General features: G+C 44.6%; 1 protein-coding gene across 2 annotated transcripts in view; it reads left to right on the forward strand.

The window, feature by feature from the left end:
• The first annotated feature begins 11,532 nt into the window (after positions 1 to 11,532).
• Positions 11,533 to 19,996, forward strand: part of ATP1A1 (ATPase Na+/K+ transporting subunit alpha 1) — a 29,830-nt gene continuing 21,366 nt past the window's right edge. The window contains exon 1 of one of the 2 annotated variants that reach the window (XM_072991690.2): positions 11,533 to 11,693. In XM_072991690.2, coding sequence (XP_072847791.2) covers positions 11,682 to 11,693 — 12 coding nt within the window. In that variant the 5' untranslated portion in view covers positions 11,533 to 11,681. Of the gene's footprint in view, positions 11,694 to 11,907; positions 12,026 to 19,996 lie in introns of those variants that run through there. The other variant, XM_072991691.2, reaches the window with a different exon arrangement.

Here is a 19,996-nt window from a genome sequence, read left to right on the forward strand (position 1 = left end):
GAGTAGAAATTTAAATGCGGGGGGGGGGGAAAGGGTGTGACATCCGACAGTCATTTTCTTGTCGTTCCTACTGCCATCTGGAGAAGTTCCGCTTTACTTCGGATTGGGATGGATATTACATTTGGACAACATATGTATCATTTGGATCACAGAACCCTCAGTGAGATATTCATTTTCAATATAGCACCCAAGAGTATAACTCTCATTGGGCTCCCTGCCCCCAATATTCAGTGGGTCTACCTTACTCATTGGTCTGGCGTTGCCTCCCTTCATTATGAAGTGCACCAAGCGAATCACCCATTCTCAGGTAAAGGCTGTTATTGTGCCTCTGCAGCAGTCAGAGGTTGGGGTTTATCCAGAAGCACAAACACGTGCTATATAAGCAGCACATTTTTGCTTTTTTTTCCCAGTAATTCCAGTCCTCCCCAATATGTAATAGTGAAGAGTCTTGCTACCTTTAATTCAGGGGAAAAGATGTGCCTCAACTATCTTAAGTTTGGGAAATGCTGAGAAAAAGGATAATGACTAAAATTGTGAATGGGTCATTACAGCGTGTGGGAAATACTTAGTCATCTATAGAGCACACGAATATTGCAAATTAAAGTGCATTTGGCACTGTGAGACCATGATTCAGCACACGAACACTAGTACTTTTACTTAATTGAACTGATTAAAACAGAATTTATTACTGCTTTGTCAGAAATTGTTAAATGGAAGAAACCCGTTCCATAACAAAATAGCATCAAACTCACCTTTGGGATCTGTAGCCTGATTTAAGAGCAAGAGTAATAAATTAAAGGGTTGGTTACCTTGCCAGTGTTAAGGACAGAAAACCCATTGAATATGAAACAAAATGAAGATTCAGCAGTAGCTCATCTGCTATGTCATATTCACAAGAACCAAAAATCAAACTACACATCTCTTAATAACCACAAAATCAAATATATTACAAACATTTGCAAATACCTATAATACAGTACTGAATTATCTGCATTTTCAGATGGCCCCTAATACCATCAGTGCTACTACACACTGTGGTGCTGGAGGAGACTCGAGTCCCCTCCATTTTTAAATAAATAAATAAATAAATTTTGAACGAAATCAACCCTGAGTGCTCACTGGAAGGACAGATCCTGAAGCTGAGGCTCCAATACTTTGGCCATCTCATGAGAAGAGAAGACTCCCTGGAAAAGACCCTGATGTTGGGAAAGTGTGAAGGCAAGAGGAGAAGGGGACGACAAAGGATGAGATGGTTGGACAGTGTCATCGAAGCAACCAACATGAATTTGACCCAACTCCGGGAAGCAGTGGAAGACAGGAGGGCTTGGCGTGCTGTGGTCAATGGGGTCGCGAAGAGTTGGACACGACTTAACAACAACAACAACAAATACTACCCAGAAGTAAAGATATGGGTTGATCTATTGCAGTTTGCACCTGTGGAAATTGGGTTTCCCTAGCCCAAATTACTGTAGCCATTTAGATTTGCAGAAGTCAGCAGGGACAGAGGAAGAAAGTTAGGTTTTCATGGAACTTCAGCAGTAAAAACTGCCTTAACAAGGTGCTAACAAGTGCTCATTGGCAATTTCCATCTCTCTTTTGTTGTTTCCCTAAGTGCTCTAGTGTAAGTCTGTTCCAGCACTGTGCTGAAATGGAAGGAAGGAAGGAAATGTTTGGAGAAAAGAGGTGCTTGGGTAAAGTGAACTGATATTCTCCACAAATGCCTTTGGCTTCTGATCAGAAACAATTGCAACACCCTTGTCGGCTGAACAAAAAAAAAAAAAGACAATTCCACAATGAGCTTCTCTGCATTGAGCTTCACATGGTTTTAATGTTTTGATTTGAATTTCTCAATGCTCAATCTGATCGTGAGGTAAATGGTTAGTGTCCTTGCTCCCTATGATGACAGCAGGATATGGGAAGTTTGAAGAAATCCAGAGGAAGTGTGCTGCTTGGATGCTTCTGCTACATGCTGGAGATCTTGGATGCTTTTCAGTTGAAAATGTAAAGTGGCTTTCTTTCTTTAGCAGAGGAAGTGATTCAAATAAGAGCAGTGACAAATGCAACCAAGGGCCAAACTAAATAAGGAAAATCTTCCAACCCTTTTCTCTGAAAAGTATGTGAGCAGTGATCTAGGGAGAGGAGAAAACGCCGTTTGCCTGTAGTATCTGACTTTAAATCCTGCCCTCCTCACACCTCTCACTAGCTGTGGAGATGAAACATGTGAGCTTATCTGTGCCTTGAAACAAGGGGCCCCTGTAATCCGGAGGGATGTCTTGAAATCTTTCCATCCAACAAAGGCCTATTTTGCTATCTTAGGGCTCATTTGCGTTAAAGTAATAGTTCAAAATATGCACCGGTGTACATTTAAACGGACTCCATGTGGCAGTCATGGGGTGCTTGAATCACGGTTTGTGTTCCCTGGAAGCACACATTTAATCTGGTGCTTTTGAAGGGACACCCTTGCCAGGCACAGGTGCTCTTTCTCCAGCCCAAGACTGGGATTCGGAGAGGCAGGTGGTCAGAGGTGTGTGTGTGTGTGTGTGTGTGTGTGTGTGTGTGTCTGTCTGTCTGTCTGTGTGTGTCTGTGTGTGTGTGTGTGGGAGGGAAATGCAACAGATGCACCTTCTGTGCACTGACACATGCAAGAGACCCCAGTGGTGACAGGCAGCTGACAGAAACTACAAATTCAAAAACAAAGCACACACAGACACACATCCAGAAGAAGACATGGTCTGAAAATAGCTGGAAAGGGGGAAGAGACAGGTGACAGTGGTGCTTACCTGCCCACCTACCTTTCAGCCACTGGTTCTGCGGTTTGTCTGTTGGTTGGGTGAAAAAATCCTTCCTTCGGTTAATCTTGCCATATCTGTTTCCGCACCCCCCCCTCCACCCTAGGGCTGGAGGAAGATTTGGGTGAGGAGGGAGTGGCGGCTTCACCCCCCCCCGCCCATCTCCTGCTTTTAACGCAACAGCAGCTGGGGCAAGTGGCTGTGAGAGTCAGCAAGCAGGGGTGGCTCCTTAAAAATCAACGCGGACAGAGAGGTTCACATTAGGGGGAGCTAATTTAAATGAACGGATTTCACATCTGCATTAAAATAAACAGACCTCTAGCAGGGGAGTTAAAAAAAAGTTGCTGCTGGTCCAAAAAAAACAACAACACACAAACAAACAAACCCCACAACCCCCTATCAAATTAATTTGCTCTTACACGTGCATCATGTGTACAGCAATTCAAAGCAGGCAAAACCTGAATTATACAGGACGGTTCTTTTTTAGCAATGCAAGCATCTTCTGAGACAAAAGACAAGATGCTCCCTCTACCATTTCAAATAAAGAAGTCTCTACTGGTTGGGAAGCTGCATCTTAGGGCTTGTTCAGAAGGGCATTTGCCCCACTGTTTGGTGCAATGTGGGGGCAGATTGATTTTCTCTTTTTCCACAGTGACCACATGATGAGTGGATCAGTTTGTCCCCAGGACACCCCAACCTGCACCTTTCTGAGCTCCTGTGAGGGGCTCCTCCTTTTTTGGTGCAAGGTGGTGTGTTCTAGTTTGGCCCATTCTCAGCGCTGCAATTGCTAGGAACAGACAAAAATTGAGCCTTGCTGGACAGGCTCCCTTTCAGTTGAATTTGTGGTATTGCAAAGTGGCTTAATAAATGAGGCATTTCAAGATATCAGCAAATTGTACACTTTCCTGGCTCCTCTGCAGAGGGATGGGGGAAGTGGAATTCTTTTTCTTATTCTTATTATTATTATTTTGGCATCTGCTGATGTGCTTATTCACCTAGATTATTTTTTCCCCTTTGCCTTTGTGTGAAATGCTGCTCGAAACCATCAGAATCAAAATGAAAAGAATTTGGACTTCTTAGGGAGACCACAACGTTGTTGATGCAATACATCAGTGTTTAGATTTTGCTACAGATGTGCCGCATCAGAATAATTATGATGTTCAGTCTTCAGGAGAAGATAAACTGGAAAAAGAAGAATGAAAGCATTTTGTCAAATAGAGGGTCATCTTTCTACAAAATTTACACACAAGCTCCTGTTGTCCTTAAATTACAATTTTCTCTTTCTGTAAACTCTGCCATAATACAATTATATGTTTATAGGCATCTTTCTAATAGAATAAATGATAATAAGAGGATCAAGAACTTGGGGGGTGACCCAAATCATACCTCTACAAAAACTGCTATGCAAACAAATAGTTTACATAATTTAAACTGTATCATTGAAAGATTTTGTGGACAAAAAAGATACAAAATTTGATAGGGGGAAAAAACCAGAGCCTAAAACAAATATTTTTTTTTGCCATACATGAAGAGCCCGTCTCTAGATTTTTTTAAAATGACTTCTGGTTCTGAAAAAAATAGAAAAGGGTTATGTGGTCCTTCTTGCATTCCGATTCTGACGTTTCAGCATTTAGGCAATATTGTTTGAAGATTTCACATACCCTTTTATCTCATGAAAGCCTTATGGAATTTCTCCAGTTCATAAATAGACTATTCAAGCAGCAGCCAACAAGTTAATAATGAACATTGGCCTCTCTTTGAAACCGATGCAGTTATGGTTCTTCTTGATCCCTAATTGACAGAAGGGTCAGAACAGACAAAGAGATGTTCTTCATAAAATGCACATTTAACTTAAAGAACAAGATGAATTACAGTCAAAAGGTTAGATTCCTTTTAAGGGGGATTAGATAAATTAATGGAGGAAAATTCTACCAGTGGATCCTAATTGTGATGACTATATCAAAACTTGCAGCTTTGGGCATTGTGTCTCTCTATAACAATTGCACCCTGGAGCCATCTGGCCACTGGGGGAAATCTTTCATCTTTTTCAGCCATCTTTCCATGTGATCTGAAGTCATTTTCAAATGTCTGCATCTCAACTCAAGAAAGACTTTTTTCCTCCCATGTGTATTGTTCCTGACACATGAAGAGTAGCAATTCTGAAGAACTCAAAACTTCACTCACTATTTTGCGACATTTTAGACATTTTAATTGCTCTTAATAAATGGTTTCCCTAACCCTAATATTTATTGATTTGATGTGCATACAAATTGCTTTTTCTGGATATCAAGGTGCCCCAGGTCATGGAACATTAAATCACAGTGAGAACAAAGCACTGTTTTGTTTTGTTTTTTAAAAAAGAGAGATTTAAAACAATGTAAAAGCTAAAGGTCTAGTGTCACTTTAATGTGGAGGAAAGGCACTTAATTAGCTTACTGAGCACTCTCTTTTATCCATACTTCTACCAGATGAATTTAATTGTAGCCTAATTAAATTTAATGATATATCACTGAGTAAAGTCCAGCAGTGTCATAGGCTATTATATATATAAAAAAACTAGACATGGTGTTTCTGAGCTTCTGCCTAGGCATGGGAGTTCTCTTGGCCTTCAGTCCCCAGAATTTGCTAGGAATAACCTCAGCCAGAATGCTGAGGGCTTTGACCAAGAAATCAAAGAGCTCACCTGAGTTTTCAGTTTCCCACAGGCGGGCAAGGAAGAGTCCATCTGCTATTTTGCTCCCATGAAGAACACAAAGAAAATAGGTAGGAGTGACTAAACTCCATGGGAGCTGTAAGGACTTACAGGATTCGTAGTTTTTTGAGAGGCATCCTGTACAGAGCCTGATGGACAGAGACTACCAGTGTCATTGTTTCTTGACCTACTTTCTTTTATCACTGCCACCTCAGACACCTCTTGAAATTTTCTAGCACTTTCTTTTCCTGTCTGCTTCCTTCTCCCCTGCTGTATCTGCCCACCTTCTGCTGCCTCTTAGAACCCTAATTTCCTTTTTTTTTTTACTTTAGAGAAGTCCCGCAGTAAAAAAAAAAACCAGCACATCACTATACCATATAAACACTGTGTTGTTTCTGAAAAGAAGAATATAAACAGTCAACTTTTGGAGGAGATGGGGAAATGAGACAAAGTGGAATACAAAAGCTGAGGTGCCGAGGCGGTACAGGTCTGGGGAAGCCAAAAGGTCCACATAGTTCTTCATACTGTTATAAGTGGCAACCTCGGCTGGAACAGAAACTTTGCATACCAGTTAATTCTATTGTCACATAACAAATGGCTCTCTTCAATGCATCCAGAAATAAAGTGAAAAATCCAGCAGGAAGAATCAGAGGCACAAGTACAGGATGGGTGGTATGTAGATGGCACTGAATGTAAAGGGGCCAGATTGACCATTCACGTGAGCTCCACAGTCCATTCCTATTGCTCCATTGCTCGCGATGGATTAGCCCCTCTGCGACCTGGTAGAGAGGCTCATCATCCCGCCTTCTGCCAGGAGCGGTTAATCCACTGCGAGCAACGGAGCAATAGGAACGGACCCTCGTTATCTCCACCTGTGGGGGGGGGGAATATTCGTATTCATATACGAATACCTCCATCTCTAATCACAACTACAGTGTCTACATCAACATAAATGTAGTATCCAGATAAGAAGTGATGTTACTCCTCTTGGTTTTTGGTCAGACCTCACCTGGGCACTATAGTTTAAGAGAGAGATTGAATGAATTGGGATGGTTCCAAAGAAGGGCAATGACGCTTGTAAGAACTTTCTCTGAAGACCAAATCCTATGAGGCAAGATTGCGGGAACTGGTCATTTAGTCCAGAGAGCCATCCACAGACACTGAAGGACTGTCACATAGATGAGGGAACAGATTTGTTCTCTAGAATTCAGATCAAGGGATTACAAGAAAAAGGAGATTTAACACACAGCGGTATGCACTGTTCAACAGTGGAACAGACAGCCTCAGAACGTGGTGGATCCTCCTCCATGAGAGTTTTTCTACAGTCTGGATGGCAACCTCTCACAGATACGCTTGTGGTCTATGCCCTCCATGGGTTGAATGTTTCAGTAGATGACTCTTCAGGGCCCTTCCGGCTTTGCGGTTTCACTCTCTTCGCAGTGTAGTAGAAGCTCTTTATTTACATGGCTAAAAGAACAGTGACAAAATTATAGAACATTTCACCAGAAATTAAACCCCTCACACACTGTTTTTTTAAAAAAACAGACATAACCAATAAGAACCTCTTCTGAACTTTTAATAATAGCCAAGGACTCCTCTACATCTACACTTTTTAAATTAGCGTAACAAAGATGATGTTATCAGCTAATCACTTCTGTCAATAATTACTGTTCTTATGTAGCATTCCTTTGAGCTTTGCATAGGAGTGTCATGTGTTCACTGTACCTCTTGCATTTCTTTTTAACACAGCAAATCTATTCCCATTTAAAGTGGGACGTGTGTGTTGAAGACAAGTAATTTTTATTTTACCATTGTTTCCCCAAAGGAGTTTGCACTGAGTTATCTATTATTCCATACGTTAAGAAACATTTATCATAAATGTGTTATTGAACATATATTATAAAAATGGATTAAAATTATGAATTTAATTTTGAAAGCTGTTGCAGAAATTGCCAAGAAGTGAACAAAAAAATAAGGTTTTTTTTAAAAAAAGAACACAGCAATGATGATGATGTGTCATCAAGCTGATTCCAGTGACCCTTTCCAGGGTTTTCTACATATGGAGTTTACCATTTCCTTTGTACAGTGGTTCAATGGGCCTGTGCAGCTTAACCAAGGCCACATGAACTCTTTTCCTGAGAGAATCAAAGTCCTAACTAATGGTCCCACAATCAGCTCCCCAACTCCTTGAGGATTAGGTTAAAACAGATGTGGATCTTAAGATGGCCACAAGAGTCTCTCAGGTGATACAAGACTCTGTTGTTTTTATGGCCACAGACAAACAGGGCTTACCTCATTGAAACTTTAACAACAGTCATTCTTGGCAGTACCGTGTGATGTTTTTTGGCTGATTGTTGGAGGATGTTTAAGTAAACAAAGGCAGGTACCCTTGTGGTCTAAAAAACTATGGCCACAGAACTCCACTATTTCTTTCAGAGGCCTGACACATAGTAGATGCCCCTCTGCTCTGAATCCCTAATACAGTAAAGATTTTTCATGTAGATCTCGTGCTAGAAATTTTCAACGAGGTAGCCATGTTAATTTGTTTCAGTAGACACAGCAAAGAAAGAAAAGAGACCTAAAACTGACAGATTTATTTCAGTGCTTTTGTAGATTACTATATAGTATACCTCCTTAGACTCTTCCTCAGTTTGCTATACTCTCTTACTACAAAGAAGCCATTGAAATGCTACAAATTCTTCTGTTCAAAATCAGCTTCATCAGAATGTTTAAGGAAATTTGGACAACACAATTCTAGCAATAATGATGGCAACATCGCTAATACCTGTACAAATGGGTTGATGATTCAAAATGTTATCAAAATTAAAGTATCCTGCTTGGAGAAAACGAAGCTTGTGCTACTAAATGTTAAGGAAAATCTGCGCCTCTTCCCCGAAAGCTAGTGAGTTCCACCGCTTGCATTACAGGTCAAACACATTACAATGCATTTTTAACACAAAACAAATAACGGAACTTTACCATTATTTGAAAAGATTGTAGTTATTGCTGTGGGATGGGCGGCTCAGTTTTATTCCGATCTATACCGTGGGTGTAGTATGACACAGAAACTAATGCCATGTTTCCTTGTGTGTGGCATTTTCACATGTATTCACACACAACTGGCATGAAATGTTTCTTTTATCAATGCTGAGAGCTGGCCTGCATGTGGACTGTGGAAAGAAAAGCTTAAACTGTACGAACTAATGGGGTCTGACATTATTGCACTAAATGTGATTAAGCAATAATGCTGAACTACTTTTTTTTAAACTTCACCATTACTTTTAAAATAAATGGATTGATGAGAGAATGGCATTAAATTTTAGGGGGAAAATCTTCCAAAAGGTCTTTTTAATAGTAATGACTATTAAAGGCCATTTTAAAAGGCCTTTTGAAAGGCAGAAATCTGTAAGCAGAAATACCTCAAAAGGTCAATTCAATTCGTATTAAGCACACCAGACACTTATTATACACCAAATGTTCATTCTTCCTTAAAATATGAGAGAAGAGAGTAAGAAGCTTGGTACAGATAGTTGACTTCAAGACTCCATTCAATATTCCGTGTAGATAATTCAGTTAAGTGAAACTGGGCAACTGCAACTTTAGGATCCAGAAGATTGCTGGTTCAAGTCCTGCTGTGATGACCAAAAATATCAAGGTCAAATTTATGCAAGAAAATTAGTTCTGCCTGGTTGCAGGGTTCCACTGTAGGCACACTGTGCTAGTCATGTGAAGCCAATGTCTTTTTAAAACATGTATTTTGATAAGCTTGTGAGTCTGACTACTTTCTTTCTTTCTTTCTTTCTTTCTTTCTTTCTTTCTTTCTTTCTTTCTTTCTTTCTTTATTCATTTATTTACTTATTTATTTATTTATTTATTTACTTGCCCTGAAGTACCCTCTAACGGGCATTCAGTACATTTCTGTTCAAACCTCTCTTGACTGAACACAATACCTATTTCCAAAGTTACAATTCTCATGCCCCCATCTTAATCATTGTAATATCTCGTGCTTACAAAATGTGAAACATTGACAAAGCCTCTCTCAGTCTAAAAGGTTTGATCCTAGAATTTCTTTGTGTGGTGTGTGTGTGTGTCTATGCGAGCACAAAATTAATTGAATTAAGTGACCCATGCCAGAGTAATGAGGCAGGGCAGTGGAGGGAATGGCAGAACCTCATTTTGGCTCTATAATAATCGCACGTATTAGTGTCAGTCTCTTTGCTTGATGTAAAAATTTGCACGAGAGTAGGCTCGTTGAACCAATTGGAATTTGATGAGTCCATTCCTCCATAAGTTCCATTGATTCAAGCACACCTATTCTAGTTTATCACAGTAAGTCATAGTTTAACATTGGCCGACTTGAATCAATGGAACTTATGGAGGAGCTGACTCACCAAATCCCCACTGATTGATTCAGTTCGCCTACTCTAGGGAAACTTACTACACTAAAGCAACAAAATTTCAGCCATTATCTCAATTCCATTTTATTATCTTAATGATCTGTTCAACAGTACAGGGGTAATAAGTATATAAAACCCCTTGTTATCTCAGTATTATTTCAGGGAGGCCAGGCAAACTATGAGACAAAGTTCCATATTACAGCTTTGGAATTCAACCCATTGTTGTTATGAAAACTGTGTATCAAGGAAATCTAAACCAATGCAGAACAGCTCAAGGAAGTGAGCCAAACCATGTACTGTACAACTGAAATCACAGCATGGTTAAGAGTAGTACAACCTGGTGGCTGAAAACAACACAAGGGTGCCTACAGATGCTATGGGGAGTGGAGAAACTAGAGGGGGAGCAGGGAGAGCTGTGGAATGTAACGGAAATGGGTAGAGACCCGAACAGTGGGGGAGAAATTTGGAAAGGGATCGGTGTTGGATATGACGGTGTGGGACTGAGCATGAAGAGACAAATGGCCATGAGGGTGAAAGAGGAGAGTGCCAAAAACGGTCTGAAGCTCAACATTAAAAAAAACCTAAGATCATGGCCACTGGTACCATCACCCCCTGGGAAACAGAAGGGGAAGATATGGAGGCAGTGACATATTTTACTTTCTTGGGCTCCATGATCACTACAGATGGTGACAGCAGCCATGAAATTAAAAGACACTTGCTTCTTGGGAGGAAAGCGATGACAAACCTAGACAGCATCTTAAAAAGTAGAGACATCGCCTTGCTGACAAAGGTCCACATAGTAAAAGTTTTGGTTTTTCCAGTGGTGATGTATGGAAGTGAAAGCTGGACCATAAAGAAGTCTGACTACCAAAGAATTGATGCTTTTGAATTGTGGTGCTGGAGGAGACTCATGAAGAGTACCCTGGGCTGCAAGGAGATCGAATGTATCTATTCTGAAGGACATCAACCCTGAGTGCTCACTGGAAGGACAGATCCTGAAGCTGAAGCTCCAATACTTTGGCCATCTCATGAGAAGAGAAGACTCCCTGGAAAAGACCCTGATGTTGGGAAAGAGGGAAGGCAAGAGGAGAAGGGGACGACACAGGATGAGATGGTTGGACAGTGTCACTGAAACTACCAACATGAATTTGACCCAACTCCGGGAGGCAGTGGAAAACAGGAGGGCCTGGCATGCTCTGGTCCATGGCCTCACGAAGAGTAGGACACAACTAAAGGACTAAACGACTAAACGAAGGCAAATCCAGGAATAATGGCTGGAGATGACCCATGGGGGGGGGGATAACCCCTTTTGTTCCCAGACTCCGAAGCTTTTGGCCCCGGCGACCTGGCAGGAAGGGCAACTCGCCCGCCACTCCAGCCTGATCCACCGTGCACGGGAAACCTCGGGTCTGCGCGAAAAGGCCTCCAGCGGGCGCGGAGGAGCGCGGATACAACACGCCCCGCCCCTGGCGGGGGGGGGGGGACGGGGACGGAGGCGCCTCTTTGCCGCCGCCTCTTCTTTCCCGGGGCTCGGCGGCGGCGGGCGGAGCCAGCGCTGCCGCGGAGGGCGGGGCGGGCGAGGCGTGGCCCGCTGGCTTTATGCGGCCCGAAGAGGCAGCCCGGCGGCCACTCGGCGCCAAGTTCCGCTCCGGCTGAGACGAGCGGGCCGGCGGCAGCGCGTTTCCCCAGGCGGCCCTTTCGCTCGCCCGCAGCGCCCACGTGGCAGCCGCGCTTCGCCTCTGGTTCTGCTGCTGCTGCTGATCCGAAAAGAGCGCCGCGAAGGAGGGCTGCCGGCGGCACACCATGGGCAAGGGGGTGAGCCGAGGGAAAGGGGGGCGAGAGGGACGGGACCGGGACGGGAGACGCCGCCGCCACGCCTCGCCGGCCAGGCGCCTGCGGGGGAGGCCCAGCCCGGCTTCGGCGCCTTCCCCCTCCGCCTGGCAGGGCCAGGCTCCCGCCACCCGGGCGCGGAGCAGCTACAGCCCGCCGCCTCCCGCGTTTCCCGCCCCTCGGAGGCGGCGCGCGGCTTGGCTCTCGCCTGGCGCCGGCGGCGGCGGCGGTAGGGGCGGTTTCGGGGTGCTGCCCGAGGTCTCGGCTGCTTCCCGGCGCTTGGCGGGCAATTTGCAGGCAGCCGGCCGCCGGGGGAGGTGAGGGGAGCGGAGCCCGGCCGTCCGAAGCGGTGCAGAGGACCCGGGTGTTTCTCTCGGGGGGGCTGTGAGGAGAGGGAAGCAGGGAGGAAGGAGAACCGGGGCTTCCTGGTCGAGGCGTAACGAGAGCGCGCCGCCGCCGGGCGGGCAGTGTCTCCTCTCCCCGCGTTGCGCCTGGCCTGGAGGCGGGCCGCGGGAGCAGGAAGCGCCGCAGGCCAAGGGTGGAGGGACCTGAGGCGGGCCCTCGCCCCCTCGCACAACCCCCCAAAAGAGCAGGGAGCGGGAAATCCCGCGGCCCGCTCATCGCGGCTCCTTGGCGTCCCTTGAGTCTGCCAAAAGGGTGTCCCCGGGGCGCTGATTCGGAAGCGGCGCCCATGAGGAGCCGCCGGGGCGCCCCGGTTGTCTTGCGTGCCTTGGGGCCGAAAACGGGCATCCTCGCTCGGAGCGAGCGGACACACTGGCAATAGATCGAAGCGGATCGAAGCGGAGGTGACGCTCTTGTTCGGATCCCTTCGAAAGCAGGTTCTTCCGCTAGGATGTGGAGCGGTTCCAATCCAGAATTCTTACACCCCGATCCCCTCTGACTGCCTTCGAAGTATTTGCAGGGTCTCGCTCCCCGCGGAGGTGTAGCCAGTTCGAGGAGTCTGTTCCGGCTCCGGTCCCCTTTTTTGGCCTGTGGTTTAACTTCCTTGCATGCTTTTGGCACAGAGTGGACTTTTCGGCTCCGTCGATCATTATCACACACACAGAGAGAGATCTGTAAAGTTGGGTCACGGCCCCGAGGAGGAGGAAGAGGGATGGCCCTTAGGGGAAGGTAGCCATTTTCCTGTCAGCGACAGCAAAGTGACAGAAAGGGGGTCATGGTGGCTTTGCAAAATGAACCTCACTGATCACAAGGGGCCAGTTCAGCCATTATGCTTTCTTGTAATTTTAATGGAGTCGGCTTAGAGACTAGAAAGCAATTCTGTTGCCACTGGGGTTTTAAAAATGGTGGAGGGTTACAGGTGGACAGTTTTTCTTCTGTCTAGTTGGTATGGCTTGTTGCTGATGCTGAGTTGTGTAGTTAGCCATTGTGTGGCTTTCCTCTCTGGCTAGTGGCATTTCTATGTCACCTCCTGTAATATCCACCCCTAACTGGGTAAAAGAAGGTTAAAGTTTCTGGAAGTATTTTTATTTTTTCTAGGAAAGTTTCTTAATACCTGAATGGTTTCTGGAAAGTCTCCTCCTGGAACAACAGCCAGATAGATATACGGGAAATTATGCTAAACTACAAGTGAAGCGCTATGGCCTATGGACATATCATTGGTTTTGTACTGAGTATATTTTTCTTCAGCATTTCCCCCAAAGGGAGGCATAGTGTGGTGTATGGGGTTCTCTGTACTTCATTTGATCCTTGGAACACACTGAGGGGTAGATTAAGCCTAGAAATGTTAACAGGCCAAAGGGTACCAGGGAGTTTTAGGTCTGAATTCTGATGCCCCCGTCCCAATATGACAGTCTATGTAACTATTGTGCCATAGGTTCTCATAGGTTTTTAAGGTAAAAACAAAGTGAGTCAGTTTTGTACCTAATGTTGAAATGCCATCAAACTCTGATTTTAAATGCAAAGCAGTTTCCGGGAGCTCCTTTAGTGGAGGCCCCAGGGACCGGGTTCTGTGTAATACTTACTAATTAGAATTGTTTATTTGTCAGGGCAGGTGGAAACTGGCAGCGACTCTTGCCTAATAGAGGAAATTTCTTTATACTGCAGTTAGGACTCATTGCAGTAAAGACAGCTTTCATGGTGCTTAGTATGCCACACTGTTGACTTCAGTGTGTACAGTAATGTTGAGGACTTTGAGGCTGAAGCTTTAGGGCAGTGATGGCGAATCTTTTTGAGCCCAAGTGCCCAAACTGAAAAGGTTAAAAAAAAAAACAGCGGGCAGCAGGTGGCGGTGGAAGCAGAGGTGGCAGTGGCGGAAGGGGGAATCCCAGGCATGGAGGTGCCTCCAGACCCCCTACTCCAGATCCGCCTCCAGTCATGCCCAACCCCACCATTGCCTATAGCTTGGCCAGCCCGCCAGCACCAGCTGCTCCGGATCCTGGCCCGATACCTGTCTGGGCACTAGCACCACAGCTGCAGCCGCCTCCTCAGGTTTGGCTGCTGGGGGTAGTGATCCAGCAACTTACCGCTCGTGTGCCTGCAGAGAGGGCTCTGCATGCCAGCTGTGGCACACATGCCATACGTTCGCCATCGCTGCTTTAGGGTGTTAGACAATGCTGTCATCTGAAAGTACCATTTATGAAGGTGAACCCCTCTTAGATGTCTTTCTGCTTTTTGATTAGGACTAAAGCATAATCCATTTGATTAGCTTTACAGATAAGCTGCTAACCTATGATTTTTCAAGGATACTTCAGTTATTTTTCCCTATAATTGTGGTTCGCCACAACGGAGGGCTTCATGGGTCAGCCCTTTTGCCTGTCCACTCCAATCCTAAGCATATTTTACTCAGATGTAAGCTCTACTGAGTTCACTGGGTTTCCCCAGTTAGTATGTCTACTTAGGACTGCAGACTTTGTTTCACAAAGAAGGCTACCGCAGTCATGCTGTCTTGAATCGTATTGACATTAACAGATGAAGAGGTGAGCAGGTCAGGCCTAATGACACTTTTGTTAACTTCTTGTAGCTTGGCAGGCAAATGGGGAGGGAGATTATGGTACACCTAGTTGGGTGCAAAATTCTTTATAAAGTCATATACTGTTCTGCCGTGAGTTCTATAATTCTGGATACCGTTGGCTGTTTCCCAGGAAAAAACGAGTCAGGATGAGGTGAATCTTGGTTTCAGCCGGTATTTACCAGTAACACTTCGTTTTGGTTAAATCATTACTGTTTGCAGTCAAAGAGTTGGAACCTTAATTGCAACAAATCTCAAGAGCTTCAACTGTTACTGCCCTAGCTATGTTAAAACAAACAAAGATGAGATTCTGCAGTCTGGGAATTCTTCTTGTTAGCACTGGCTTCGTTAAGCAAACCACAGAGGGATCTCCATTTCAGAGATCTGAATTTAAGGAGAAAAACAACAACAATCAGGTCACACTGAATACAATGATTCAGATGAACATATTTTGACATGAGGAAAAAATGTAGAAAATTACTTGAACCTGTTTTGTTGCCGTACGGTTTTCCTTGCTTATGTAACCAGAGATTTGAGTATAGCCGCAAGACATAACCTGCTAACATCAGGTTATTAAAATGAATACCAGCAGAGTCCCTGTAGTCTCGCTGAGGTTGTAGATATTGGCCTGTAATCTCTTGCCCCTTCCAATGTGCCTTTTCTAATTTGTGGAGTTGGAGCACTTGGACTTCTCATGGTGGTTTGTGTACATCTGAACAACCCTGTAAAGAAAATCCTTTTGTACAAAGATTTTTGTGGCATATTTCTTTTTAGGAAGCAGTAAACTGAATTATATGTGTATGACCTCTTTGAAAAAAAGTTTCTGAAGGCAGCTGTATTTTGAAGTCCCATTAAAACCATCAGATTTGGGTTTGTGGAGCAAGGAAGTGCAATGGAGTAAAAGAATTTAGCCAATACTCAAGTGTTTTTTTTTCTTTATTAAAATAATTGAATATCTAAGTACAAAGCGTATTACATCTAATGAAAGTATATTAAAAATACTATATATAATCATCATCTTATAACAGCAGAACTGGAAGGGATCCTATAGATCATCAGGTCCAGCCCCTGTCAAGGAGGCACAGTGGGGAATTGAACTCCCAGCCACCTAAACCACTGAGTTATCCAGCAGTTCCATTTTATTTGCTGAATATTCCAGACGAAGAGAAAGCTAGGTTGCAGAGAGCCATATTATGTAGTGGACAGTGGAATGGGCTAGGACTTAAGAGATGCCTCCTCAGTCATGGAAATTCACTGGAGGGGATGGTGGTAAAACCGCTCCTGAAAACTGAAATATTTCACATACCTTGGAGGCTGGGGGGAAGCTGCCTTAGGGTCACTGAAGTCAGGAGTGGCTTGATGGCACTTAATAATAGCAGGCTGTGTATAGTGCTAGTAGTTGTTCTGCTCAGGCAGGGGTTACATGAAAGCTTTAATCAAGTAGTGGCACAGAAAGGCTTCATTTGGGCATAGTGCTGACCTAGGAGATCCCAGCTCAGATTATGACCGATGTGCTGCTGCATGCTATCTAATCAGCAAGGAATAGCTGCAGGTTGTGTAGCAACACACTGCTTATATTTGATAAGGGAAAGTTTCAATGGTTTCCTGGAATGTCACCAAAGTATCTGTATTAAAAAGAGAAGGGGTTTTTATATTGGTTAACTGGAAAACTAATTTCTACATTCCTTTCACTTCTATTTGAATGGAACTCTTAAAATTATTATTTTTTCCCTTTGTTACACTTAAGTTGTTCTGTTTCCGAGTTCCACTGCTGGGAACCAGTTCCTTGTTTGGAGTGCCTTCAGTGAATATAAGAGGATGACAAATGGAGAGAAGGATCATTTGAGCATTCAGGACAGAGGATCCTCAATCTGTATGGATCTGAATTTAGGCTGTGGTGGAACTGAACTTTAGTCAGGGCTATTCCTGCTACAGCCCTGTAACTCAAAGGGCAATTCTGAAAGCTAAGGGAGCATTTTCCTTGAGAGAAGGCAAGGGTTACTCTGCCTTTTTAAAAAATTCATAAAATGATAATTTGGCCCTTGAACTCTGTTTCCAGCACAATCTCAGATTCACAACTTGAAATCCATCCACAATCCAATATATTTTACTAATTACAGCAACCAGCCATCTGATTCCTAAGAATGGCCTTTCATAAGGGATCTCAAAACTGTTCATTTGTCTTTGCTTAACAACGTGCAGCCAAGCTGATTCCCACCAATGACAACCCTTTCAGGGTTTTCTCTTGCTTTAATCAGAGGTGGTTTGCCATTTCTTTCTTCTAGGCATTGGTTCGAAATCTTGCGTAACCCAGGTGTTCTTGGACTTCAATTCCCAGAAACCCCGGCCAGCACAACTAGTGACGAAGGCTTCTGGGAGTTGAAGTCCAAGAACACCTGGGTTACCCAAGGTTGGGAACCACTGTTCTAGGGCACTGGTTCTTAACCTTGGGTTACTCAGGAGTTTTGGACTGCAACTCCCAGAAGCCTTCACCACCAGCTGTCCTGACTGGGGTTTCTGGGAGTTGCAGTTCAGAAGCATCCGAGTAACAAAGGTTAAGAACCACTGTTCTAGGGCACTTTGGAACCATGCATGTTGCCCAAGGCTACATAGGGCGGGCCTTTTCTTGGGAAGCACATCTGGAAATTAACTTCCATCGTCTAGCTCTGCAGCCAAGTACTTGTCTCTCACTCAGCAGTCCAGCCAACACTCTTAGAAGTCCATTGTTCACACACCACTTCCTCCAGGTCAGCTGTGTATGAAAAAGAATGCAGTATGATATCTTTGATTTTGCTGAAGTTTGGGGTAGACAAAGGCAGTGAAGAAAGGGGTTTCTTGTGTTGCTGGAAAAGTCCATTCTTTTAAGGAACTGCTGCTCCCTGGTAAGCTAGCAATTTGCAGTGGCTATCGTAGCTTCCAGTGAGAATTTGCAACAAAGTTGGCACACACACACACAAAATTGTGCACACAGCCTTCAATGAGCACCGCCCCCTAGAGTTGGACCCGACTGGACAATTTGTCAAGGGGAACCTTACAGCCTTCAAGAAGTGAGTGAAACAGGGGTAATATGTCTTGTCTTTTTTAACCCCAGGATTAAACATTTCACAGTGAGCTTGCCAAAGAGTGGCAGTCTTCTCTCTCTCTCTCCACCCACCCACTTTTTTTAAAAGGGTAAGTTCAAGACTCCAGCCACTCTCGTAGTTAATTTCAAACGAAGCAAGATTAAGGCCTGGCTAATGGTTCAGTCTGGATTTAGGATGGCGGAACCTGGGAGGGGGGGGGAAGCGACTGCCATGCAAGAGTCGTCGACTTCATATTACCTTGGGCAGGGCTGGGTGCAGTGCAGCCCTCCGGGTGTGGTTAGAGGGCACTTACCAGCTTTCTCCACCAGCAGCTGTGCTGGCCAGCCCTGATGGGTGCCAACTGTCCAGCAGCATAAGGAGGCCATGCATTACTTAGGGGTAAAGGAACAAACAGCACAGTCAGGGTTTGGGCATTGCCCTCGTTGTTGTCCTGGGTAGGATAGTCTTGTTGTAGTCTTGTTGACTTGCTCATCCAATCAAGACGGCCTCTACTAAAAAAAAAAAAAAACCAGTGCTCTGCTTTGCTCTTTGTGCCTTCTATGGGCAGATCCTTGCTTTGGAAACGGAGATCACCTTGTCTTGGAGTGTCTCGGCAACCATGCCAGGGCACATGGGTGTAGTAGACCCATATAAGGAGTGAAATGCTAGAGCAGAGATAAGCTTGTCAAAGGGAGCCAGTTTTTCCCTGAAATGGTCAAGCGAGAGGCAGTTGCTGGCAATCCAACTTTCCAACCTCTGTTCTGGAGCTCCTTTTGTGAGTTTACAGTCAAAGCCCACCCCCCACCCCCACCCCAATAGTCTGGCAGAATAAGAGTATCACAGCACTTGCAGCATTAACAAGAGTCTTTCAGTCTGGTCTTTCATGGATTCCAGTCTATTTCCTCAGACACATGAAGTACCCTGGTTTATATACACCTATCCATGATGCTCCAGCATGGGGATCCAAATAGTTGTGGGGGTGGTGGTGAATTAAGACTGTAATGGGAGACAGAAGATGACAGTGGCCTTGTTAAAACTGGTAGTAAACTTTCAGAGTGACAATGGGATTATTGACATGGTTGCCAAGCAACAAAGGTAATGATTACCCAGAAGGCTGATTATACGAACATCCTGTCAAGAGCCAGAGAAACGAGCTTGTTGGTGGACAAGTGGACTTGTGTTCACTGGCAACAGAGCTGCCAAGACAGCAAAAACTGAAACATCTGTACAGCGTCATGCTCTGTTGCTGATGGCATCCATCTGCCCACCCTGAGTCACATCCCAAGGCATTGGGGTGGAGGAAGGACAAGGTATGAAGAGCCACCAGTGCCCTAATTTCACCCTCCCGGTTTGTCCAGACTGGGTCCCTTTTCAGCCCATCCCAGAAGACTTGAGCCTGACAGTGACCTTGTCTGGTGAGGATTCAGCTGGTTTTGTAGTGGAAAAGTTTGCTAAGTTCCCAGGGCCCTTTACGGACTGTGACCAAATGGGAGTATAAGAAGTTTTGGTAAATCCGATTTGGGGACACACCATCCTGTGTAATGACGTGCTCTTCCTGCCTTACGAAGCAATGCAGCTGTGTATGTACTTGGAGATGGGAGGGGGTGGCCGATGGGTCTAGCATGCTGTAAAACTGTGCTGGTGAGTTATCTCCAGCATCTTTGTCTAAATCATAACTGGTTCCTGGTGGATATCCCATGGTAGCCGGCCCTTGAAAGACAAAAATAAACATTATGGCAAGAATAACAAAAAATTCAGAGTGACTCATGTTTTCCCCAGCAAATAAATTAACGACAAAGACACTTATTGGCTCATTGTTAGAGGTCTAACTTCATTCCAGAGTTGAAAAATTCCTGAGCCTCAAAGCACTGAAATGTTCTAAGTAGTAGTGCTGGTTGAATCCTAGCAAAGCAATTGGTAACTCAAGAGTCACTTGCTCTTAATTGTGGAGTAGCCCCTGAAGCGCAAAAGGCTGCTGCCTGACATGGCACATGGTTTTGTAATACAAAACCAGCACGTATGGTTGTGATATTGTGGGGGGGGGGGGAGCTCCACTGAAGCCACTGGAAGTGCTCACAGGCAACGGTCTCACAACAGTTGCGAAAAAGGGGACATCCACTCTTTCCAGATGGTAGAAGTAGATGGCCTTGGAGTTCACAGCAGTAGCCTTATCTCCCTGCACTGAAGAAATGACTCATGCCCCTTTGTAAGTCTCCTTTGTAATATTTAGGCTGTGCTTTGCCAAAGATTTTTGG

Source organism: Pogona vitticeps, chromosome 2 (assembly GCF_051106095.1).
Source record: "Pogona vitticeps strain Pit_001003342236 chromosome 2, PviZW2.1, whole genome shotgun sequence".
Taxonomy (NCBI): Eukaryota; Metazoa; Chordata; class Lepidosauria; order Squamata; family Agamidae; genus Pogona; species Pogona vitticeps.